The sequence below is a fragment of the Zingiber officinale genome, chromosome 7A (assembly GCF_018446385.1).
Source record: "Zingiber officinale cultivar Zhangliang chromosome 7A, Zo_v1.1, whole genome shotgun sequence".
NCBI classification, from domain to species: domain Eukaryota; kingdom Viridiplantae; phylum Streptophyta; class Magnoliopsida; order Zingiberales; family Zingiberaceae; genus Zingiber; species Zingiber officinale.
The window spans coordinates 123,269,124-123,294,128 of NC_055998.1; the positions used below are offsets into that span (position 1 = coordinate 123,269,124).

Sequence of the window (25,005 nt, forward strand, 5' to 3'; positions counted from 1 at the left end):
TACAGGGAAAAAAATAAAATATAATCAGCCTCCGTTGGGCCTGATATGCTTCATTATCAGGCCCAACGTGGGCCTGATATGAGTGCATATCAGGCCCAACGTGGGTCTGGTATTGTATCGTTTCATAAAGCTTGAATCTATCTCCCCCTAATATAAACTCCAAACATTCTAACAGTGTCCTGATGGAATAAATAAATAACATCAATTTCAAAAGTCCCCTTCATAAAAGCTGTGCACTGTTCCGTGCCAACTGGCATGGAGCAATACCTTCTTATAAATGGGATATAAATACGTTTTGACACCAGATATACCTTCTCCCCATTCATAGCTTCATAGGGAACGTGATTTCAGGTAAATCCAAGTAGGGGAGGGCGATCAGTGGGTTTTGGTTAAAACCCACTGATGGACCTATACACCTCTGATTCGACCCATTTCAGTTTTAGTGGTAATCTGAAGTTGCGAGGACTCCAAATCTGCTTCCAAATCGTTATTTAAAGCTCCATAGGTGCAAGAAAAAAAATAAAATATAATCAGCCTCCGTTGGGCCTGATATGCTTCAATATCAGACCCAACGTGGGTCTGATATGAGTGCATATCAGGCCCAACGTGGGCCTGGTATCGTATCGTTTCTTAAAGCTTGAATCTATCTCCCCCTAATATAAACTCCAAATATTCTAACAGTGTCTTGATGGAAAAAATAAATAACATCAATTTTAAAAGTCCCCTTCATAAAAGCTGTGCACTGTTCCGTGCCAACTGGCACAGAGCTATACCTTCTTATAAATGGGGTATAAATATGTTTTGACCCCAGATATACCTTCTCCCCATTCATAGCTTCATAGGGAACGTGATTTCAGGTAAATCCATGTAGGGGAGGACCATCAGTGATTTCATAAAAATACTCTAAAAATTTCTAAAAATCTCTAGAATATTTCTAAAGCATTTCGAAATATTTTTAAGTACCATTAGGACTCATAATAAGGAATTTAGGGTCGTTAAAATAAAATATAATCAGCATCCGTTGGGCCTGATATGCTTCAATATCAGACCCAACGTGGGTCTGATATGAGTGCATATCAGGCCCAACGTGGGCCTGGTATCGTATCGTTTCTTAAAGCTTGAATCTATCTCCCCCTAATATAAACTCCAAATATTCTAACAGTGTCTTGATGGAAAAAATAAATAACATCAATTTTAAAAGTCCCCTTCATAAAAGCTGTGCACTGTTCCGTGCCAACTGGCACAGAGCTATACCTTCTTATAAATGGGGTATAAATATGTTTTGACCCCAGATATACCTTCTCCCCATTCATAGCTTCATAGGGAACGTGATTTCAGGTAAATCCATGTAGGGGAGGACCATCAGTGGGTTTTGGTCAAAACTCACTGATGGACCTAGACACCTCTGATTCGACCCATTCCAGTTCGAGTGGTATTCTGGAGTTGCGAGGACTCCAAATCTACTGCCAAATCGTTATTTAAAGCTCCATAGGTGCAAGAAAAAAAATAAAATATAATCAGCCTCCGTTGGGCCTGATATGCTTCAATATCAGGCCCAACGTGGGCCTGATATGAGTGCATATCAGGTCCAACGTGGGCCTGGTATCGTATCATTTCATAAGTTTGAATCTATCTTCCCCTAATATAAACTCCAAATATTCTAACAGTGTCCTGATGGAAAAAATAAATAACATCAATTTTAAAAGTCCCCTTCATAAAAGCTGTGCACTATTCCGTGCCAACTGACACGGAGCTATACCTTCTTATAAATGGGGTATAAATACGTTTTGACACCAAATATACCTTCTCCCCATTCATAGCTTCACAGGGAACGTGATTTCAGGTAAATCCAAGTAGGGGAGGGCCATTAGTGGGTTTTGGTCAAAATCCATTGATGAACCTAGACACCTCTGATTCGACCCATTCCAGTTCGAGTGGTATTCTGGAGTTGCGAGGACTCCAAATCTACTGCCAAATCGTTATTTAAAGCTCCATAGGTGAAGGGAAAAAAAATAAAATATAATTAGCCTCCGTTGGGCCTGATATGCTTCAATATCAGGCCCAACGTGGGCCTGGTATCGTATCGTTTCATAAAACATTAAATATCCATAGTATTTTAAGGCAAAAACTTGTAGAGAATGTAAATTTTGTTACGTAGTGTAGGTAGTTTTATATGTTTGTATGTAGTTTTTGTTGTTTAATACAGTATTATGTATTATATAAGAGGAGGATAAATTGGAACTGGAATATTAATTATATTGCATAGTGATTTGTCAAATATAAGTCACAATATCCTGTGGCATCCAAATTGCGATGCTGGTGCTTATCAGTGAAAAGAGAGATAATGTATATAAGTTGTACTGCAGACCATATCTATCTTCTCAAAACTAAAAACATGGTAACGATTGGGATTGTTTAGAAAATCAAATAGGATCGGACCAACACTCGGTTTCAAGAGCACAAGGTAGGCTTTGAAATTTGAATTAGGCATGTAAATATGGAACACCAAAGTAACTAAGTTACGGGGGAAAAAAATGGTTCTTAGTCCTGAAACTGCGAGAGGTATTGTTCTGTGACAAATGACATGGGGTCATACCTTCTAATCTATGGTGTTTAAATTCTGTTTGGCACCATATATACCATCTCCCCACCAAGACCTTCACAGGGGACTTGATTTCATGTAAATCCAAGTAGGGGAGGGACATCAGTGGGTTTTGTTCAAAACTCACTGATGTACCTAGACATCTTTGATTCGACCCATTTAAGTTCAAGTGGGATTATGGAAATTTAAGGACTCCATTGGTGCTAGCAAATCATGGTTTAAAGCTCCATAGCTGTGGTGGCACGTGATGGGAAAAAAAAATCAGGCACCGTTGGGCCCGATATGCTTGAATATCAGGCCCAACGTGGGCCTGATATGACAGCATATCAGGCCCAAAGTGGGCCTGGTATGGTATCCTTTATTATAAATTTATACTATCTCCCACTTTCTATAAACTCAAAATGTGCTACCATGATCCTTATGAAAAAATAAAAAATAAATAAAATTAGAAGGTGCTACCATAGGGTTTAAGTCTATAACATGGGCATGTTGGATCGAAAGCGCTAGAGGGGGGGGGGGTGAATAGCACTCGTGGCTTTCACAATTCGTTTTCGGAAATAGTTAAAGTAAATGCAGCGGAAAAGAAATAACACAAACACAGAAGACAAGAGGAGTTACTTCGTTCGGAGCCTACCTCGACTCCTACTCGAAGGCCCGCGGTCGTTGACCGCTTTCGGTGGGCAACAACTATATAGCGCAAATATTTTACAAGTGAATAAATACAAGTATTAAACTTTTAAAGATTATACTGACAAATACAAATATGAAGTGGTTGTCGATTGTCGGAGTAGCAGAGTCTAGTTGAAGCTTTCGGAGCAGCGTATAAGGTCACACGTTCTTCTGTTTGAATTGATGTCTGAGCTGCATCTCGAGGCCTCCTCTTATGTAACAACCCAATTTTTCCTATTTCGAGTTCTAAATGTCCTTAAAAATATTTGGGAATGCTTTTAAAATATTCTAGAGATTTTTAAAAATTTTTAGAGTATTTTTATGTAATTTTTGGAGGTCATTTGATATTTTTACTAAATGAAAAAAATTTTGACAAAAAAATTATCAAAGCCAAGATTTGAACCTAAAACCTCATATTATGAAAATATTCGCTTAACCAACAAACCAGCCGAATTCGAAATATAATTAAGTTATAAAAAGAACCCAAAGTTAAAAGGATTAGTTTTTCTCCCGAAACCTAAACTTCTTCTCACCCGAACCTCTCTTCTCCTCTCACGCTTGCGACGGCGCCGATTCTGCCCGAGCGAAGAAATACGAAGCCCTAGCTTCGTCTCCGGCGGCTGGCGAAGGCCTTCTTCCGGCGAACCTTGCGGATCTGAGCTCCTCTCGTCGAAGAGAACGCGTGAGCACGAAAGAGAAGCCGAAGTCTTCATCTCCCCGAAGCCCTAGCTGCTTTCTTCGGTTGTAAGTCCAAGAACAGCGATGTAAGTTGCTACTCACCTGCAGTAGGATAGTTCCGAGGTTCATTCGTTGTTCTTTTCCTTGTTCCCGAAAGCTTTGGGAGAGATTGTAGGTTTTTTGTGCTTTTGATCGGATTCTATGCTACATAGTTTCATGCTTTGTGATAACAATGGAATAAATGTCTCCCTTGATGTTGGTAATGCTGGCTAGGTTCCGTTGGATATCATCAGGATGCATTAACAGTCATATACTAAAGCAATACTGCCATATTTTAGGCTAACATTTCTTGATGATATCCATTATAAATAACTTGTTCAACATATTTTGATGATAAGAGGGAGAAGGCAGAAGCTTGATGATAAAACTTCATTCTCATGAGTAGAAGTTCAAAACCTTCACATATCAATTACCTCTACGGATGCACAATAGATATATGTTCAAGAAAATAAACAAAACCAGCCCAAACTAGATAACCAGTTACATGCACAGATTGAAAGTGATAACACAATAAAGTTGCCGGAAACCATTCACCTGTCAGCTTACCAGACCCTTAAAATGTTGCGAATGATCTTTTCAGCTCCCCATATACTAGGAATCCATGCCAAAAAAGGGCTTTGGGGGGAAGTTGCAGTGGAACACGTTCGGAGGGGAAAGATGAAAGATAACTTCTTTCACGTGTTTGGTAAAACACATTTTAAGACAGGAAAGGAAAAACTATCTTGCACTATGCGCATCCTTAATCAAACGCAATAAATTTCTCACTTGACGATGATCAGCGAGCCTTATAGACTAAATCAAGCAATAAGATAAAGTTACACATGACAACAATTTTATAGCCAACTCGAAATCGAACAAATCCGAGCAAATGCGCATATGATCCCTACTAAGAAATCCTATTACCAAAAACTCAGCAGACCAAACAGATAATCTCCAAAGAACCCTAAAACAGGGGCGAAATGGTTAGAGAAAGAGCAATTCACCTTCTGCGGTTCGGAAAGCCAAACAGCGCAGGCACGGAGGAAATGGAACCACCCAGGCAAGCAACACATGAGATCGCAAAACCCTAAATACACGGGAAAGGTGCCTTTCCCGTGTATTTAGGGTTTTGCGATCTCATCCGTTGCTTGCCTGGGTGGTTCCATTTCCTCCGTGCCTGCGCTGTTTGGCTTTCCGAACCGCAGAAGGTGAATTGCTCTTTCTCTAACCATTTCGCCCCTGTTTTAGGGTTCTTTGGAGATTATCTATTCGGTCTGCTGAGTTTTTGGTAATAGGATTTCTTAGTAGGGATCATATGCGCCTTTGCTCGGATTTGTTCGATTTCGAGTTGGCTATAAGATTGTTGTCATGTGTAACTTTATCTTATTGCTTGATTTAGTCTATAAGGCTCGTTGATCATCGTCAAGTGAGAAATTTATTGCGTTTTATTGAGGATGCGCATAGTGCAAGATAGTTTTTCCTTTCCTGTCTTAAAATGTGTTTTACCAAACACGTGAAAGAAGTTATCTTTCATCTTTCCCCTCCGAACGTGTTCCACTGCAACTTCCCCCCAAAGCCCTTTTTTGGCATGGATTCCTAGTATATGGGGAGCTGAAAAGATCATTCGCAACATTTTAAGGGTTTGGTAAGCTGACCGGTGAATGGTTTCCGGCAACTTTATTGTGTTATCACTTTCAATCTGTGCATGTAACTGGTTATCTAGTTTGGGCTGGTTTTTTTTATTTTCTTGAACATATATCTATTGTGCATCCGTAGAGGTAATTGATATGTGAAGGCTTTGAACTTCTACTCATGAGAATGACGTTTTACCATCAAGCTTCTGCCTTCTCTCTCTTATCATCAAAATATGTTGAACAAGTTATTTATAATGGATATCATCAAGAAATGTTAGCCTAAAATATAGCAGTATTGCTTTAGTATATGACTGTTAATGCATGTTTGTTAAACCTATAAATTCTTCTGTTTTTGTGTCAAAGTCAATTTGCTAGATGCTGTCTCTTCTAGCATAAATTGAATTCTTACAGTGTGCAACTGTCCTCAAGTTATCATTGAAACAGGTCCAACAGGATGGCTGACACTGAAGTGTTTAAAAGCATTGAATCAGCAACAATGATGCTTGAAGAACTTGCTAAGGCATTTTCTGATCTGGAGTCTCACTCTCACATAAACTCATCTACACAAAACAAGGTTAAGTGGGATGAGATCAAAGAGTATTTTCACAGTCTTGAAATTTCATTGAAGGATAAATTGGATGAAGTAAAGGCAAAGGAGAAGGTATTTGAGGAAAAGCAATCAGTAGCTCGTGCTTTGATTGCTGAAAAGGAGGCTGTTGTTTCTGCAAAAGAACTTGCTTCATTGGCCCGACTACAAGAGCTGAGGGACTCGGCTGTTTCAGCCATAGCAGATGCGCGGCATAAGTACAAGGTGGAATCTCCTGAGCCAATTGATACCAAGGTAAGCAAATGGCAAAGGGTAGGCACCTCTTTTGATGATAAAAATGCCCCATCTCGTGCTTTGAAGGGGAAAAATCCTGATGAAGCATCAGGTGAGGTTCAGCCTCAGTTGAAGGAACTTTGCGAAAAGATGGATGCAAAGGGACTTTTGATGTATATCATAGATATGAAGAACCGCACCAGATTCACCACCTTACGTGAGGAACTTCCGTTAGCATTGAAATATGCAATTGAACCAGCCTCTTTAGTGCTTGAATCTTTAGAGGGCTTTTATCCTCTTGACCAACCTAGTTCACGAGGGAATGAGGATAATACCCTTCAGGGTATGCGCAGAAGCTGTCTCTTATTGATGGAATCTGCTTCCCTTCTATTTTGTTCAACAGAGCCAGGTGTTAACTACCTCTTGAGCTCTGAAATTAAACAGAAGGCCACTGAAATTGCCAATAAATGGAAGCCGAAGTTGGCCAGTTTAAACTTAGATGCTTCTAATTCATTGGAAGCACAAGCATACCTGCAACTGCTTGCTACTTTTAGCATTGCACCAGAAAATGATGAGGACGAACTTTGCAAGCTTATTGTAGCTGTCTCTAGTTGCAGGCAAGCGCCTGAGTTTTGCCGTTCTCTTGGATTAGCACATAAAGTACCAGGTTGGTATCTTGAGCACTGCCCTCGAGAGTACTACTTGCTCGGTATCTTTATGCTTGTAAGATTGCCTTACGATGCTCCATATTGGAGATGCATGGCTAAAAACAATCAGGCTGATCCATTAATGACTGCTGAAAATTCTTAAGAGTTAGTTCTTTCTTTTACATGCAATTCAGCGACTTAACATCTGTTTTGGCTATGCAGACGTGGTTGAAGAGCTGGTGCAAAAGGGGAGGCAGATTGATGCAGTTCGCCTGATACAGGCATTCGAGCTAACTGATAGGTTCCCCCCTGTGCCTTTATTGAAGGCATATTCGGCGCATTCCAAAGATATTGACAAAAGTATTGGGGAGCTTGGCGCCCTCAGGACTGTGATTAAATGTATTGAGGAGTACAAACTTCAGGATGAGTACCCCTGTGAACCTCTACAGAAGCAAATCGCTCAGCTTGAAAAGGCTAGAGCCTACAAGAAGCGAATCCGGAATGCCACCTTAAAGTTTCATTCAAAGAAGCATCGTCGGAGTGGACCTCATCGCCCACCTCGCAGGTATCCTCCTGCCGCCACTGATGTCCGGCAGCGGCCGCCGCCACCACCACCACCTGCTGCAGTCGACCACAGGGGGACTTATGCAGGAGTCATGGCCACAACCACAAGGCGCCCATACGATGCTTCACCAGCTTATGAAACACCCGCGCTCAGTGCATACGGGCAACAAGCCCCTTCGCCAAGGTCATATCACTATCCAGATCAAAGAGCACCAACTGCAGCATATGGCAGCATCTCATCGAGCTTCCGAAGCTACCCGACCTCTGGATTGCATGCTGATGAAGGAATTCCCTCGGCGGCACATGGCAGCATTTTGTCCAGCTACGGGAGCTACCCAAACTACTCGAATGCAGGATTTCGTGCTGCTCCAAACAGCTATGCGAATTACATGGGCACTGAACCACCACGACCGCCGCCGCCACTACAACAACCTGCCTCATCGACCTATGGGAGCTATTCTGGCATTGGCTATCAGCCCCCACATCAATCTTATATGTGAACGAATAGCTGTGGGGAACTTGGTTGAATTGTAGCTGCTCAGTTAGTATTTGTGGTGCAAACTTAATGGATCTTCATGATGAATTTCTCTCTAGCCTCAATTCATTGAGCTCATTAGTTAAGCTTGTTCTTTAATATTCAGAATCAGTATGAGTAAACTTACTCATAAAGAAGAGAGAAAAGAAAATTGATGATGTTTTGTTTGGTAAGAAGAAGAAAAATATATATATTTCTGGTCCTTATTAAAAACTCCCTATTTAAAGATTTAACTCATCATCTCCATTTGACTATAGATAAAATTTAGTTCAGTCCAACTCATCTAGGTGGTTGAACATGGGTTTAACTTGAGTCAATGAAAATTAATTTAAATCCTAGTTGAAGGATTTGACCCTTAATGATAGGGCCATATGTCCCATGATTATTTATTATTCGACTAATATCTATCCAAAAACAAGCCACATGGCTACAAGAAAAAAAAAAATCTTTTTTATTTACTCCTTACCTTTCTTTAATAGTGGTATCCATCATATATCATGTTCATTAATCTAATTGTTCATCTAATGAAAATTTAATCAATAAAAATTAAACATAATAAACAAAAAGGAATATATTAGAATAGATTGAAATATCAACATTTGTTTTATTTATAGCTATGTTTATTTTAGTTACTTAATTTATAAATTATGTTAATTTTTTTTTTCAAGATTAATATTTAGAACCTTTAGTAATTACTATTATTATCGGTCTAAGGTATTTATAAAATTTTTTTCATTTATAATGTTGTCAATCCTAAGATGTGAAACTAAAAAATTCTGATAGTACAACAAAAATTACTAATAAATCTTAAATTTATTTTTAGTGTAAAAAAATTACATCAAGTAATTTAATTTTGAGCCTTATAAACATATTATTAAAGGGTCCAGATTTCTAATAAAATAGTAAAATTATTTTGTTTTTTTTACTTTCTTTAACCTGTAGTATAATATTTTTCGCCCCCAATCGGGTATGGAAAGCATAGTATACATGAAACCCTAAAATAGAAAAATCGGGTATGGAAATCAGACATAGAAGTCAGACAGCATAGTATATATGAAATCCTAAAATAGGAAAACGTTGTTGTCATATCAATAAAATTATGTATTTTTATTCTATAATAATTTTAACTTATTTATAATTTAAAAATATTGCCGACTTCCAGGGCCGTAACTTCCATGAGGCCAGAGAGGCGATCGCCTCAGGGCCCAGCCCAATAAAGGGCCCATTTTTTTATTAAAAAAATGAGAGATATGAATCCTAAATGGCTGTTAAACCTATTCTCACGGTTCCGAGGCACACACTGACGCATGACTCTTATTTGCACATAATTTATTCTTCGCTGTTGCTCTTCTTTGCACGTGATTTCTTTTTCGGTGTTCTTTCTACTAAGGCACGGATCCACGAAACAAGAGGTAATCATAATCTTCTTCTTCGACCATCTTCTTCGTCTTGCAACATATGACACTAATTGTAACCTAATCATACAACAAGGATCGTTTGTGCAACCTAATCGCGTCGATTCTCACAGTGGCTATCTCACTCGAAGCGGGTTGGTAGTTGGCCTTTATTCGCGTGACTTAATTGTATAGCACGGGGCTGTCACACGCTACCTCAGTCGCTTGTGCGAACTGCGACCTAATTGCATAGTGGTTACTACTTGTCGTCTTGCTACTGCCTGTGACTACCGCATTGGTATCAGTATTATAGGATACCAATGAGCTACCAATGTTATCTATTGAGAAAGAAAGAGTTCGACAATTGAATTATGCAGATTTGATAATTATTTTTACCTCTAAAATAGCTATACAAGTAGTGTTTATATAATTATTTTAAATATTTATTATTTTTTCGTTGATGTAATATATTTATTTTTAATTTATTTATATATTTAATATATATGTTATTTGTAAATTGAACTTTATTATTATTTATCGTAGCAGAAGAGTCATTTTTTTAGTATGCGCTTCAGGCCCCGTCGTACACAAGTACGGCTCTGCCGACTTCTCTTAGTTATCCTATAATTATGATGATATTTTGACTCGACATTAATTTTAACAAAATTTTAGTTTAAAATTATTCACCAATTAACTCTATCCTTATCCTTAATTTCTTTATTTTTTATTTTTCTTATTTGTTAAAAGTTATTCATCTATAATATTTATGATTAAATAAATACTAAATTAATATTTTTTTTTACTAATGTTTATGATTAAATTATTTATTTTTCAAGCTAAACGATCGATTATAAGCATTTTTACAGTTGTAGTAAATAGCTATTAATTTGACAATATCATCTCCCGAGATATAACTCATTACCATTTAATTGTCATTTAAGTGTTTTTATTGAATTATTAATCTATTAAGAATTCATACAACATTGGGAAATTAGTTAATTTAATATTGCCAAATTTAAAATGTTTAATGTATTTTATCTAAAAGTTTCTTTTCATTTGATATATTATTTTGTCCTTATTTTTTGTCTACTTTTTATTAATATAATTAATTCCGGTCCATCCACTATTTATGATAAGTATAATTTAAATTACATAAGAAATATTTACAATTATGAACTATCTATTTTTAAAATCAACTATGATACATATATTTAATAAATCACACACTATACTTTAACTTTAAATTGTTCATTATTTATTCTGATTTTCTCCTTCATATTAAATTTTGTATGCATATTGAATTCAATGGGACGTGTAATTATGAAATATTGAGAGTGTTTACTAATTTATCCTATGAATAATAAATTTATATGGAACCATCATCCTAGATTTGGTGTTATCTGATTTTATATATTTTTTTAATGTATATTTGAAACATAAATTAGTTAATCAAAATATTTAAATAAATCTAATTGTTTAATTACTTAAGCTTTTGGAATCTAATTTTAAAACTATTGTAGTAATTTTTAATATTCAAATAATTATAGTACATAGAAATTATAGTTTAAACTGTTTTTGAAAAAAATGAACGTTTAAGATATTTTAGATCGATTTAAAGTTTTAAGAATAAAAATTAATTTTGTTACTATTATTTAAAAATGATTATAATTTTAAATAATACTAACAACAATCTTCTAACTAGAGAAAAATCATTTTCACATTACAAAATTTTCATTTGTCTTTCTTGTTGACTCTTTAACTAGTAGTTACTAATTAATGATATATCTTTTTAAATTAGTCGCACATTTTTTTTTAGATTAATCATTATATTTAAGACAATATTATTTTGTCATGCGTTTTATGATTGATTGATTGTCAATTTTGAAATTGTTAAAATACCTCAATAAATTAAATTTCTGTTCTTAATTTGCAACTCTAGAACAGTCCAAATAATTTATTCAACTGGCCGAGCAGACTAATAAAACTCATGCTATATATTTGTTGAGTCAATACTCCATTAAATTAAAATGGTATGGTTTTAAAATTAAATTTTAAAGGTATTTTGATCCTCTTATTAAATCCTGAGGTGAAAATTAAATTTCACGGACCATTTTTTATTTTATTTTATTTTATTTTTTAAATTGAATCTAAAAGCAATTTGATTTTATTTTAATCTCATTTTCTCGACCAGAAAATGAGATATAAAATTTGACACAAAAATCGTTCATTGCCATTCCGTCACTCCGCCTCCGCCGCCGCCGCATAGTGCCGGAATCAGACAGTCGATGGGGGCTTCTCCTTGTGCACAGCTGCGTGACGACCACATCAACCCACAACACCAACCAGTCACCGGCGACGGCCATGGCCCTGCCACGGAAGAGGTCCGCGGACTCATCAGGCTCTACAGGGACGGCCACGTGGAGCGCCTCCCCGCCGTCGCCAGCGTCCCTCCCGCCTCCACTCCCGACCCCGACGTCGTCTGTGAGGAATTGATCGTCGCCGGAGGTCTCACCGCCCGCCTCTACCTCCTCCCCAAGCTCCAAGCCCTGCCCCTGCTTGTCTACTTCCACGGCGGCGGCTTCTGCGTCGGCTCCGTCGCCTGGAGATGCTACCACGAGTTCGCCGCCCGCTTGGCCGCGCGCGCCAACTGCGCTGTGCTGTCCGTCGACTACCGCCTCGCGCCGGAGCATCCGCTCCCCGCGGCGTACGAGGACGGCCTCGGAGTATTGCAGTGGGCGACCCATCGCGCTTCGGGCGAGCTCGCGCGGTGGCGCCGCCTCTGCGATTTCAGCCGCGTGTTCCTCGCCGGCGACAGCGCCGGCGCCGCCATCGCCTACCACGCGGCACTAAAATAGTAAGGAAATCTTCAGAAACAGAAGCAAGCAAAATCAAAATTTTCGGAAGTAAATTCTCTCAAGATACGATTTTTACAACATTTTTGATCCAGCGATGCCAGGTCCGAGGCGGCAGCGCCTCTCCGGGGAGCGATTCTAATCCAGCCGTTCTTCGGCGGCGCGGCGCGGACATGGTCAGAGACGAACCAGCCGCAATCCTCGAAGTCGGCGCTGAGCCTGGCGACGTCGGATTGCTACTGGCGGATGGCCCTGCCGGCGGGGGCGGACCGGGACCACCGGTGGTGCAACCCCCTCGCGGCGAAGCTTCCGGCGGCGGAGGCCTCGAGGCTTCCCGCTCTGCTGGTGTGCGACTCGGAGTTGGACATTCTGAAGGACCGGAGCCGGGAGTTCTGCAAGGCGATGAGCAGCGCCGGCGTCAGAGTCGAGCAGGTAACGATGGCCGGAGTCGGGCATGCCTTCCAAATCCTCCATAATTACCCTTCGTCACAAGCGCGGACCACCGAGATGTTGACACACATCAAGGATTTCATCAACGACAGATCAAAGTGAAGAACAGAAGACATCAAAATGGTTTCTTGATTGATAACTCTTTTTTTTTTTTTTTATCTCTATCTTTTTCTTTTCTAATTGTTTGTGTAGATCGATACGTTTGGCTTCATTTCGATTCTGTGGTATGTTTTTGGCGTCGCAGTCACAATTCTTCAGCCTCACGCAATCGGCTGGGTTCATGTGGTGGGAGAAACAGGGCATTTGCATTTCTAAAGAACAAGGCCACTGTCTTGATTTAACTTGAGGGATTGAATTGGCTTGTGATTTCGACAAATAGGTTTTTTTTTTTTCTTTTTCATTTTCTTTTCCTTATAAAAATAATTGATGTTTCTCGTGATGCACAAGTTTGGATGTGAAAGAAAGAGGATTATTTACCAAAACATCGCAACAGAACAAGAACAGGAAAGGGGTGCAGTTGCAGGGAAGCAATCACTCAACGCACCTCAAGTTCCTTCGTCCACTGACCATATAAAGTCACACTTGAAAAACTCCATTGGAGCATGTTGCAGATTTTAATCAGAAAGTGTGTATCATTCCTCTGCAAATCTTCTGTTTATTACGCATACTCGGGCGACCCAATCCTTCGGCAATCAAACGAATGCCCCAATCTATACTGAATTTTCATGATCTCACTAGAAAGGTAGGTGATGGTCTTTTTCTTTTCACCCTATCTTCTCGGGCTTTGGATCGGCTTCTCAACCGGAAAAAATCAACACCATGAGATATAACACACGTTAAGGCTTGAACTCATATAGCAAAAAAGGTGAAATCCCTCACCCCAGTGCCCTCACGGCACCCGACCCAAGACCATCATTAGGGAGGTAAATTATAGCATTCTGAGCGAGCATATGACAGGTGGGGTGAATTGCACAGGGATTGAGGATTTACGCCCCGACTACCCTGAGTTTCAACCCCACGATCTCATATAGCAAGCATCCAACTACATATCAACTCGGATGACCTGTGGGATCTAAGTTAAGGCTTGAACTCGCTCCCAGACACAGTTGCTTTGATGTTAAGTCGTTACCGATCAAAGAGGAGGCAGAGAAAACTTGCCTCCGTTTATAGGAATTAGAGAACCAATGGACACTTATTTCATCTGATTTTACATAGCTAGAAAAGCATTTCTAATGTTTCGTGCTCTTTCACTTCTTCTAGTGTGAGTTAGTGAAGACTAGGCTTCTAACAATTTGTTATTGCTTCATTTATTTATCGCCATGTATAAGGAGGAAGAAATCAAGGGAATCAGATTTGACACTCACTACTCACTTCTCCATTCATTGATCATCATGTATAGGGAGGAAGGAATCAAGGGAATCATATCTGAGACTCACTACTCACTTTTCCATTCATCGATTACCATGTATGGGAAAGAAAGAATCAAGGAAATTAACCTGACACTCACTACTCATTTTTTCATTCATTAATCGTCACATCTTCTTAATTAAAAATTTTGGAGCTTTTATATTCGATAGAAGATATCTACGATGACCGTTGGGACTCAGCTATATTATTTAGTGAAACTTGATTATATTGCTAGGCGAACTTAACTCAATGAACTTATCTGTATTATTAGGTGGAATTTAGCCATATTCTTCGGTGGGACTTAGCCGTATTACTTGACTAGACTTAGTCATGTTACTTGGCAGTCTTAGCTATGTTGCTCGGTAGGACTTAACCATATTGCTCAGTTGAGCTTAACCATATGCAATCTTAGCCATATTTCTTAGTGGGACATAGCCGTATTACCCGACTGAACTTAGCCATATTACTTAGCGGACTTAGCCACATTACTCGGCGGGGCTTTTGGATCCCTTCAAATGTCATTCCTTTAAATAGGATTGAATATTGTCTTTGATTATGTATAAAATATTCTCTTCTCCAATTGCTCAGGAACCGGATCCCATCAGTAGGCCTCCACAAGGTACCCTTGTTCTTTGTCCAAGACACTCATTGGTCATTTTCCCATGCCAAATTTACCTTCTCTATCGAAATAGTTGTCGGTCGACTTCCATTCCAATCTGCCATTGAAAGGCTACTCTCTCGCCACCAAGCACCCTTCTTATCTATCACACCAACTACAGCCCCACACACCGAGCAACATGGTCGGACGACACGGGCTTGGTTCAAGCGAGATCAAAAGATTGAGAAAACAACCGTTTTTTACCTAACTATATAGGAAAACTTATGAAATGTTAAAATGTAGTCTAGTTTTAAAATTATTAAATCACATATCTAATTTTATTTTTTCCCATTACGATTCCCATTATTATATTTGTACCAGTTGAATTGATTAATTTTAAGACTTAAAAAAATTCATGTTTAAAAAATTATTGTCTTCAATATAGCATGTCAAATTGATATTTGAAGATATTTATATAATTAGAAAAATTATACGAACAAATAAGAATTGATCACATGGCATTTCGAGCTCTCTAGGTTTATCAAAATTGATTTCATGTCAAAACTAGACGACGAATACATATTTTTAGCATACGGAGAGGCTGAGCGGGTAGATCGGCCGAGCGGGCAATATAGCCACTGCGCTATGTAGCAGATCAGGCGCAGCTATTGAACGAGCGAATGGTTGGATGGGCGTGCAGCCGAGCAGAGGAAGAGACCGAGCAAGCGGTCGGGGAAAGTGGTCAGCCGTGCGAACTGATCGAGCGGCTGAGCGAGTGAACGAACAGCCGAGCAAAATGACCAAGCAAGCGGCTGGGCAAGTGGTCGGTTGGGCGGATTGACCGAGCAAGCGGCTGGGCAAGCGAGTGAATGGCGAATCGCAAACCAAGTGACCGAGTGGCCAAACGAGCATGTAGCTGACCGAGTTAGTGATCGAGCGAAGATTTTCTCAGGTCGTCTGTTTCTCAAGATATAGCGATGAATTGTGATTTCCACCAAACACTGATCGTCATGGTGAGCTGAGAGGTACCCGACGGCTATCACGGGCACACCGCCTAACAAGAGATGAAGAGAAGATGAATGTAGGCGGAGAGGTTTAACTTTTTGAGCATGTAACCTCCTTAAATATATAGGAGCTTAGACGCAACGTTAATAATCGTTTTATATAGTAAAATATTGGTTGTTCCGCTTGGACAACTTTTGCCTTGATTGGTCCAATATTCAGCACGCGCATGTCGCACTCGAGGTAACATGATTCAATGCAATCCGAGCCCTACATTTGTACCCCCTTGTGCACCTACGTATAAGTTCACATCATCAATAGTGAATCAATATAAATCAACTAATATGCTTTAAAACTCCTAATGGTTGGATGGGCGTGCAGCTGAGCAGAGGAAGAGACCGAGCAAGCGGTTGGGGAAAGTGGTCAGCCGTGCGAACTGATCGAGCGGCTGAGCGAGTGAACGAACAGCCCAGCAAAATGACCAAGCAAGCGGCTGGGCAAGTGGTCGGCTGGGTGGATTGACCGAGCGAGCGGCCGGGCAAGCGAGTGAATGGCTGAGCGAACTGGGTGAGCGACTGTGCGAACTGAGCGGTCGGACGGGCGAATCGCAAACCAAGTGACCGAGTGGCCAAACGAGCATGTAGCTGACCGAGTTAGTGATCGAGCGAAGATTTTCTCAGGTCATCTGTTTCTCAAGATATAGTGATGAATTGTGATCTCCACCAAACACTGATCGTCATGGTGAGCTTAGAGGTACCCGACTGCTATCACGGGCACACCGCCTAACAAGAGATGAAGAGAAGATGAACGTAGGCGGAGAGGTTTAACTTTTTGAGCATGTAACCTCCTTAAATATATAGGAGCTTAGACGCAACGTTAATAATCGTTTTATATGGTAAAATATTGGTTGTTCCGCTTGGACAACTTTTGCCCTGATTGGTCCAATATTTGGCACGCGCATGTCGCACTCGAGGTAACATGATTCAATACAATCCGAGCCCTACATTTGTACCCCCTTGTGCACCTACGTATAAGTTCACATCATCAATAGTCAATCAATATAAATCAACTAATATGCTTTAAAACTCCTAATGGTTGGATGGGCGTGCAACCGAGCAGAGGAAGATACCGAGCAAGCGGTCGGGGAAAGTGGTCAGCCGTGCGAACTGATCGAGCGGTTGAGCGAGTGAACGAACAGCCGAGCAAAATGACCAAGCAAGCGGTTGGGCAAGTGGTCGGCTGGGCGGATTGACCGAGCGAGCGGCCGGGCAAGCGAGTGAATGGCTGAGCGAACTGGGTGAGCGACTGAGCGAACTGAGCGGTCGGACGGGCGAATCGCAAACCAAGTGACCGAGTGGCCAAACGAGCATGTAGCTGATCGAGTTAGTGACCGAGCGAAGATTTTCTCAAGTCGTCTGTTTCTCAAGATATAGCAATGAATTGTGATCTCCACCAAACACTGATCGTCATGGTGAGCTGAGAGGTACCCGACTGCTATCACGGGCACACCGCCTACCAAGAGATGAAGAGAAAATGAACGTAGGCGGAGAGGTTTAACTTTTTGAGCATGTAACCTCCTTAAATATATAGGAGCTTAGACGCAACGTTAATAATCGTTTTATATGGTAAAATATTGATTGTTCCGCTTGGACAACTTTTGCCCTGATTGGTCCAATATTTGTCATGCGTAGGGGTGAGCAGTCAATCCGCCAAACCGACCAATCCGCTTATACATACCCGAACCGAACTGAAAAAAAATGATCCGCCGGATATAGGGCCGGATGTAGGGTCCTAATATTGCATTATCTGATCTAGTAGGGCCGGATAGTGTTTTATCCCAATAACCGAACCAACCCGATCCGATCACCCCTACTTGTAGCAACTAATGTTGATAAGCTGTTACACGTTGTAGTAACTACTGCCGATAAGCTGCTACACGTTGTAATAGTTATTTCCGATTAGCTGTTATAACGTGTAATGAGTAATGTCTATTATCATTTTAAAAAATTTTATTTTATTTTTGTTATATTTATATTTATATTTTATATTTCATTGGATATAGAGTCGGATATCCAAATAACTGATAACCCGTCGGATGTCTGAAACATAAGAACCGCCGGATATAGGGCCGGATGTAGGTCCCGATTTTGCATTATCTGATCTAGTAGGGCCGGATATTTTTTTATCCCAATAACCGAACCAACCCGATCCGTGATCACCCCTAGTCATGCGCATGTCGCACTCGAGGTAACATGATTCAATGCAATCCGAGCCCTAGATTTGTACCCCCATGTGCACCTACGTATAAGTTCACATCATCAATAGTGAATCAATATAAACCAACTAATATGCTTTAAAACTCCTAATGTAGAACTAAAGTCTCATTCACAATGGAACTTCGTGTCTCTTCTACCTCTCTCCATTCACATATATCCAATACTATGTCCATCTGCCAGATGAATTTAGACGACTTGGAATGATATGAGATCAGTTCCTATATATTCATTTAATTTCCCTGATTAAATAAATACTCTCAAACACTTATATGACCCACTATATGAAAAACAATAATTTTTAAACACTAATGGACCAATTTTTTTTAAACTATAAAATTAATTAATTTGACTGTTATAATTATAACAGTCGAGAACACAAACATGAGAAAAAATGAAATTGAATCCATAATTTGATATTTTAAAACTAAAGTATATGATTTAGATATTTCAGAAATTTTTCTATATTGTTAGGGAAAAAGTTGAAAAAAACAAAATAAAAACGATGGATAATTATTGGTTGGGGAACATAATACTTAGCTCGGATGTCGACCCCTTTAACACATGATGCACGTCTAAAAGGAAACTTAAAATTACACCAACTCCACTTCTTCCTCGAGCTATTGCCACACGAGAGTAATGAGGTCTTCTTCCTCCCATCATCGTCCCACCTGTGTCAATATCTTTCTCGGTCGAGAATTGTCACAATATGGAGATCTTCAAGTCATTAGTCTTCGAGAATGTAACTCTTAGAAGACAAAAGGCCATTGCAGGAGTTCGATTCTCAATATCGTTCGGCAGGCATAAAAGCTGAAGAGCAAATGTGAATATTGACCTGATCAGAAAGAAATCAAAACATTGGCATGCATATGCATTACATATTCCAGAAGAAAGAATCTGAAATATTGCCGACAAGAAATCAAAGTCATATATCTTGCTCTTCCACAATATGACAAACATTACAATAAGATATCTTATACTTTTATAGTGCACTGGTCATATTTCTTTTATAGTAAATCATTCACAGTTCACCCCTAAGTTATGTTTTGAAAGGTAAATCATGGGATCAGTTTATCACTGACTACCAAGTGATTAAAGGGCGAGAAGAATTTTTTTCCCCGAGGATATACGCACGTCAAAATTGACCTCTTATCCTATTGTAAAAAAACTGTCACCCTCTTAACTAATTAAACTTCCTGTAGAAACACACTGGTCATATTCCTATCTGATGGGCCAATTGCCAGCAATATCATTTAGATCACATCATGTTTCACGTCTTTCTTCCTTCCTAGAGCCAGAAACACGAAACTAAAATAAAAAACACGCACACATAAATGTTGGTTTTAAAAAAAAAGGTGGAGATGATAGCTCTGTTGTCTTTGAATTAATGTTTTACAACATTAAGTAACAATAATTTAGTTTTTAATGGATTGGTGTTTATAAATCTCTACAAAAGCTACTATCAGATTTTCAATGCTGATTAATTTTAAAGAGATGAGTAGCATATTCAAATAGAAAATTAATGCTCTAAGGGAATAAACACACAACTTAATGCACAGGTATTAGAGCAGAGAGTGGCAGAATGTGTTCGAAGAAATATTTGAGTAATAGTATTGTTTTACTAATCTATTTGTGAGTATCCACTACTCTTCCATTCTCTATCATTTCTAGTATAGTTTAAGAGCCCGAATGGTCACAACTGTATTTTCTAACCATCGGCTCGCCAACAACTATGAGAATTGAAGCATTCAACTAAAAGCTTTACTTAGATGTCAACATGTTTATGAGAAATCTCAAGATGAACAAAATCTCACCACAATTAAAGGATGGCGGCTGAGCAGCAAAGGAAAGTAGACCCCGACCCCTTCTTCTCTATCAGAGAAGCAAGTTTATTAATGTACACTTTCATTCAAATTTGAAGCGCACAAAATACAAAAACACGGAGCTAGTATATGTGATGACTTATGAACAAGTCATTGATATATTGCTAAACCACTTAGAGTAAATCTTTTCAACAAATTCAAGATCCAACTTGGTGTGAAAGATAAAAGATAAATTGAAGATAATTAGAACCAAAAGAAGTTCATATGTCAAGAAGTTAATTCATTCATTTATTTATCTAAATCATTTAAATAAGCTTCCTGTTGGTTGTTAAATTAGTGCTTACTTTGCATAAACTTCAGAAAAAGAATTGTAGACGAACTTGAATATTTTCTTTTCCTTTCTCATTCATTCTCTAATTCAGAAGACATCATTGAAAATGACCGAATAAGTGTCAATATCTTCTTCAATAAATATCTGATCTGTTTGGTTGATCTAGTTTATTGGAGCCGATAACACGGGGCTGAATCAGACATAATAAGACTGATTGAAGAACTGAGCTATCTATTTATTGCTTGATAGTTCCATTTAGGTACACGAATTTAGCAACAATAAGTTTAGACGGCAGGTAAGAAAGATCAGCTCCTCAAACTACTATGTATATATAAATGTAAAAGCACATCGAAGTCATCAGGAACAACAATAATAAGTACTTGAGCATGAATTAGAGGACAGTGACAGGATCCATTGATGGTCCATCAACTTAACCCTGGATTAATTTGGTAAACACATAAACTATTTTTATTATCTCCCAAGGAAGAAGACAATAATCCATGACCATCATGACAGTTACTCGGCTTCACTGAGATTTACCATGAACAGAGTGATGAGTCTGACTTTGATGGGAATTGATATGTGATAATTAAATATCTGCAGATATCAAATCCATGTCATCTATGTTTCAGCAGGTGGAAGAAACAGTATGCCTTTTATAAGGACAGGGAATAGGAGTAGGAGGAAGAGGAAGACAGAAGAAAGAGTAAGCAAGACCCACGACTTTGACATTGACAGTGAGGGTAAATGAATTAGTCGGAAGGCAATAGAAGAGTAAACAATCTTGAAAGTTCAAGGTCTGTGGAGGATATCTGATCCCCAATCTAAACGGCATCAACCATCATTTCAATCATTTTCATTGCATGCGAATGATGTATTTAGTTCATAAGAATAGATATTTTTTTATATATTCTTTCTCCTACACCATATGCCAAAGTTATCTTTACTGCACAACAACAATCCAATAACCCATAGAAATAAGGAGAAATTGAACCACCAGGATCATGATCTAAATCACTCTTCTTTAATAATCAAACTGAAAGCTCAACAATAATTTAAGCCAATTTAGAAACATCATCTCTTAGCTACAAGTTTTAAATTGGGAGAATCTCTTTAAATAATGGACTGCCCGGCAAAATTTAGTTTTATATTGCTTAGTGAGATTCCAAATGGACTCCGACAGAATATTATTTGTGTAAACGCAGTAGTAGTTATTGAACTTTCAGCTCCAGAATGGAAACAAGAAAGTGCTCTCATCTACTTTTCGTCTCAGATGCACTTCATCTACATCAATCTCTATCCTCGAAGGCCTTAGGAGCAAGGCATTGATTTGTGCAATGAAACAGCAAAATACTTGCCGAGCCAGATATCTAATGTCTACTATAGAACAAAAGGCCAAAGCTGACAACCACCACTTCCAAAGTTTATGTATGTATCAATATGTTGCATGGAGGTGGGATTGAGCTAAGAAACACTGCAGTGACTAGTGAGGAGGTACAGCTATAGTACACAAGCTAATCAGATGGGCATGTGAAGTGCATATGACATGCTGCAAACTATAATGCTGGCCCTCTGCTCCCCCCTGCATGAGGTACAGGGGACATATTAAAATTATTCGTAGGGAAAAGGCTACGACCATTATTAAAGGCCTGGACGACGAGAAAACTTTGGTGGTAGTCGGCTCTTTGCTTTTTGATAACTTTGTTGCAACATAAAGAGAACACAAAGGGGCTACAGACAGAGAATTAGATCTTTGTGATCCAAAAATTGGAGGAAAAAACAACAACTCTTGAGTTATGAAAGAAGAAGTAATGGAGCAGAAAGAAATGAAAGAGAATTCAAAATAACTGAAAATTTAAAATCTTTTTTTTTTATAAAAAAATAGTGTAAATTTACAGTAAGGAACAGGGAGGAGTAAAATAGGAGGTTGATGATGATGGCATACCAAAGGATGGCCGGCTGCACGGTTGATGTCTCCTCACTCCATCCGCAACCGCAGACCAACTCCGCACGCACGCGTTGGCCGTCTTCCCACGTGGCCCAGGCACCACTGCCCTTCTCTCCGGCGTACGGTCATGCCCACGTTATCCACGTGCATGGCACGTGCGCTGCCTTTTCATTAATGGCTCCACTGGCTCGCGTCTGTGCCCTTTCGAAAGCAGCGCATCCGTCGCCTTTCCCCTGCAAATCAGAGCTGCGAGGAGACGAGAACGGATCGAATTGAATTGAATCGAAGGTGTTCGAGATGCAGATGGAGAGCCCGTCGGCCTTTCGGTACATGGGGCGGAGCTACAGCGACGGAGGAGAGTCCTCCGGCGCTTTCAGTGAGTGCAACAGCGACTGCTCCGGCGAGATCCCTTACTCTGGATCGCCTACCTCCTCTTCTTCCGCTTCCTCCGGCGGACTTCAGAGGATTCTCCTCGCCGGCGCCGCCGATTACTCCGAGGAGATGGTCCGCGGCCTCATCTCCGATCTCGAGTCCCTCTCCGCCCCTGTCGAGTCGCAGCGCCGCGCCGCCATGGAGCTTCGCCTCCTCGCCAAGCACAGGCCGGAGAACCGGTTGCGCATCGCCGCCGCCGGCGCCGTCGGACCGCTCGTCGCGCTGCTGTCCCACCCGGATCCCCTGTTGCAGGAGCACGGCGTGACCGCGATCCTCAACCTATCGCTTTGCGATGAGAATAAAGCCCCGATCGCGGCGGCAGGCGCTATCCGCCCCCTCGTCCGCGCCCTCTGCACCGGCACGGCCACCGCCCGGGAGAACGCCGCGTGCGCCCTCCTCCGCCTCGCGCAGCTCGACGAGCTCCGCGTCGCCATCGGCCGCTCCGGCGCGATCCCGCCCCTCGTCTCCCTGTTGGGGTCCGGCGGCCCCCGCGCGAAGAAGGACGCCGCCACCGCCCTCTTCGCTCTGCTCTCCTCCCGCGATAACAAGATCCGTGCCGTCGAGGCCGGAATCGTGAGGCCGCTGCTGGACCTGATGGCCGACCCGGACTCCGGCATGGTGGACAAGGCAGCCTACGTGCTGCACGCTGTGGTCGAGATACCGGAGGGCCGGGCGGCGGCTGTGGAGGAGTACGGCGTGCCAGTGCTGGTAGAGATGGTGGAGACCGGCACCCCGCGGCAGAAGGAGATCGCCGTCCGATCCCTCCTCGAGATCTGCAAGGGCAGCGCCATCCACCGGAAGATGGCCGTCAACGAGGGCGCCATCCCGCCCCTCGTCGCCCTCTCCCAATTCGGCACCAAGAAGGCGAAAGAGAAGGTAATCTCGCCTCACCTGGGGGTGAGGCGGTGCTCCCCCCTCCTCTCACGGCGACGTTGCCGGCGTCATTAAAATTCACGTATTTTTTAAATTATTTTTACTCTCGTGCAGCCAATTAATTCAAATTATTTTCCTAATTAAAAAAAAAAAAATACAGGCGGAGGAGTTGATTGAGTTACTGAGGCAACCCAGGGCGGCTAGCGACTCACACCGTTAGTCGACACGTGGCGGAATAAGACGCATGGGACTGGGGAAGGGTTTGTAAATATCGTGTACATCGAAGAAACTTTTTGCTATTTTTTTCTTTTTTTCTTTTCCTTTTCATTTCGATATGGTTAAAAAAAAAAAAATCTCGAGAAAATGTGGGATGGTTGGTTTTCTGATTCACGGCTTGGGTTGTTTGATGGAGAATGACGGCATCGAGGAAGATAAACTACAAAAAAAAAAATGTTGTTTTTTTTCCCAACTGGCTGGTTGTGTGTAAGCTGTAAAAAGTTCTCGCCATTAACCATTAATGAGAATTTTAATTTCTTGGTGTTTGGACGATTACAGATAATTTTTTCGTTTAGAATGGAAAACGGAATCTGGGAGGGGACAAGATCTGCTGAGGCGCTGAGCGAGGTACCATGCTGTCGAGGTTGGGTCGTGGAGTGGGCCCGTCGACCTTCAAATTATTCATCCCGATATATTTAATTAATCTAAAATATAGTTTATGAAATTAACGAATTCGCTAGCTCGTGTATATCATCTAGCAATTAATAGATTTACTTAACCTCAATACTTAAATATATAAATAATAATATTTTTTTAATAAAAATATAATATATAAAAATATATTATAAAATATGGTTATATATATATTATATATATATATATTCTTTTTATTATTCTTTAAAAAAAACCTAGAGGCCGTAGACTAGCTTAGCATAGCTCAACCAAGCAAAACCCATAATTACCGAGCCCAACAAACTGTAGAACTAGGAGGTCACTCTAAATCTAATAATTTATTAGATTATTCAAATGATTGAATTAACTGAAAGCATCCAGCCCCAGCGGTAGGGTATATTCTAAATTTGCTAGATATTTAAGGATGGAGTCCAATTTCTGTCAGTTAATGGATGATTGTTTTTAATAGATAGTGACGTCGGATGTATAGAAATGTCACGTAGAAGTATTTTATGATTTTTTTTTCAGGGAAAATCCTAATCCTAAAGAGGGGAAAAAAGGAAAGAGATCTAGGGAGGAAAAGAGAGGTTTTTCTTCTCATACAGCCAACTCTCCCTCAGATTTCTATGACTCTCCCTCTCCCTCACGTTTTCTACAAGAGCTCCCTCTCCCTCTCCCTCTCCCTGAGGTTTTTTGAGATTCCCTCTTTCCTTCTTTTAAATAGGGTGTGCAAAAGAAAAGTAAGAATCTTCTCTCGGGATGATC

At 40.3% G+C, this 25,005-nt stretch overlaps 3 protein-coding genes and 1 long non-coding RNA gene across 5 annotated transcripts; 3 read left to right on the plus strand and 1 right to left on the minus strand.

Annotated features, from left to right (window-relative positions):
• Nucleotides 1–3,778: 3,778 nt before the first annotated feature.
• Nucleotides 3,779–8,274, plus strand: LOC122002336 (FRIGIDA-like protein 3). 2 transcript variants are annotated; one of them, XM_042557469.1, is made up of 3 exons: nucleotides 3,779–4,035; nucleotides 6,052–7,109; nucleotides 7,312–8,274. In XM_042557469.1, exons 2-3 carry the CDS (start codon nucleotides 6,077–6,079, stop codon nucleotides 8,151–8,153), a joined length of 1,875 nt encoding a protein of 624 aa, XP_042413403.1. In that variant the 5' UTR covers nucleotides 3,779–4,035; nucleotides 6,052–6,076; the 3' UTR covers nucleotides 8,154–8,274. The 2 variants fall into 2 exon arrangements, with proteins under 2 accessions (XP_042413403.1, XP_042413402.1); XM_042557468.1 differs by having other exon boundaries at nucleotides 6,067–7,109.
• A 3,508-nt stretch (nucleotides 8,275–11,782) lies between these two features.
• Nucleotides 11,783–13,226, plus strand: LOC122000446 (probable carboxylesterase 17). Its single transcript, XM_042554842.1, has 2 exons — nucleotides 11,783–12,436; nucleotides 12,530–13,226. The coding sequence occupies exons 1-2, from the start codon at nucleotides 11,868–11,870 to the stop codon at nucleotides 12,984–12,986; spliced, it is 1,026 nt and encodes a 341-aa protein (XP_042410776.1). The 5' UTR covers nucleotides 11,783–11,867; the 3' UTR covers nucleotides 12,987–13,226.
• Nucleotides 13,227–18,680: 5,454 nt separating this feature from the next.
• On the minus strand, nucleotides 18,681–22,395 carry LOC122002338. Its single transcript, XR_006117632.1, has 3 exons — nucleotides 22,264–22,395; nucleotides 19,979–20,036; nucleotides 18,681–18,974 (listed from the first exon to the last, which is right to left on the minus strand). It is a non-coding gene; the product is annotated as an uncharacterized LOC122002338 (long non-coding RNA).
• A 23-nt stretch (nucleotides 22,396–22,418) lies between these two features.
• LOC122002337 (U-box domain-containing protein 4-like) lies at nucleotides 22,419–24,113 on the plus strand. Its single transcript, XM_042557470.1, has 2 exons — nucleotides 22,419–23,574; nucleotides 23,732–24,113. Exons 1-2 carry the CDS (start codon nucleotides 22,564–22,566, stop codon nucleotides 23,789–23,791), a joined length of 1,071 nt encoding a protein of 356 aa, XP_042413404.1. The 5' UTR covers nucleotides 22,419–22,563; the 3' UTR covers nucleotides 23,792–24,113.
• Nucleotides 24,114–25,005: the final 892 nt, after the last annotated feature.

Coding starts and splice junctions, on each gene's coding strand:
- LOC122002337 (XM_042557470.1), top strand. CDS start 22,564: ATGCAGATGGAGAGCCCGTCGGCCTTTCGGTACATGGGGCGGAGCTAC. Junction 23,575..23,731: donor CCAAGAAGGCGAAAGAGAAG/GTAATCTCGCCT, acceptor AAAAAAATACAG/GCGGAGGAGTTGATTGAGTT.
- LOC122002336 (XM_042557468.1), top strand. Junction 7,110..7,311: donor ATTAGCACATAAAGTACCAG/GTTGGTATCTTG, acceptor TTGGCTATGCAG/ACGTGGTTGAAGAGCTGGTG.
- LOC122000446 (XM_042554842.1), top strand. CDS start 11,868: ATGGGGGCTTCTCCTTGTGCACAGCTGCGTGACGACCACATCAACCCA. Junction 12,437..12,529: donor TACCACGCGGCACTAAAATA/GTAAGGAAATCT, acceptor TTTTTGATCCAG/CGATGCCAGGTCCGAGGCGG.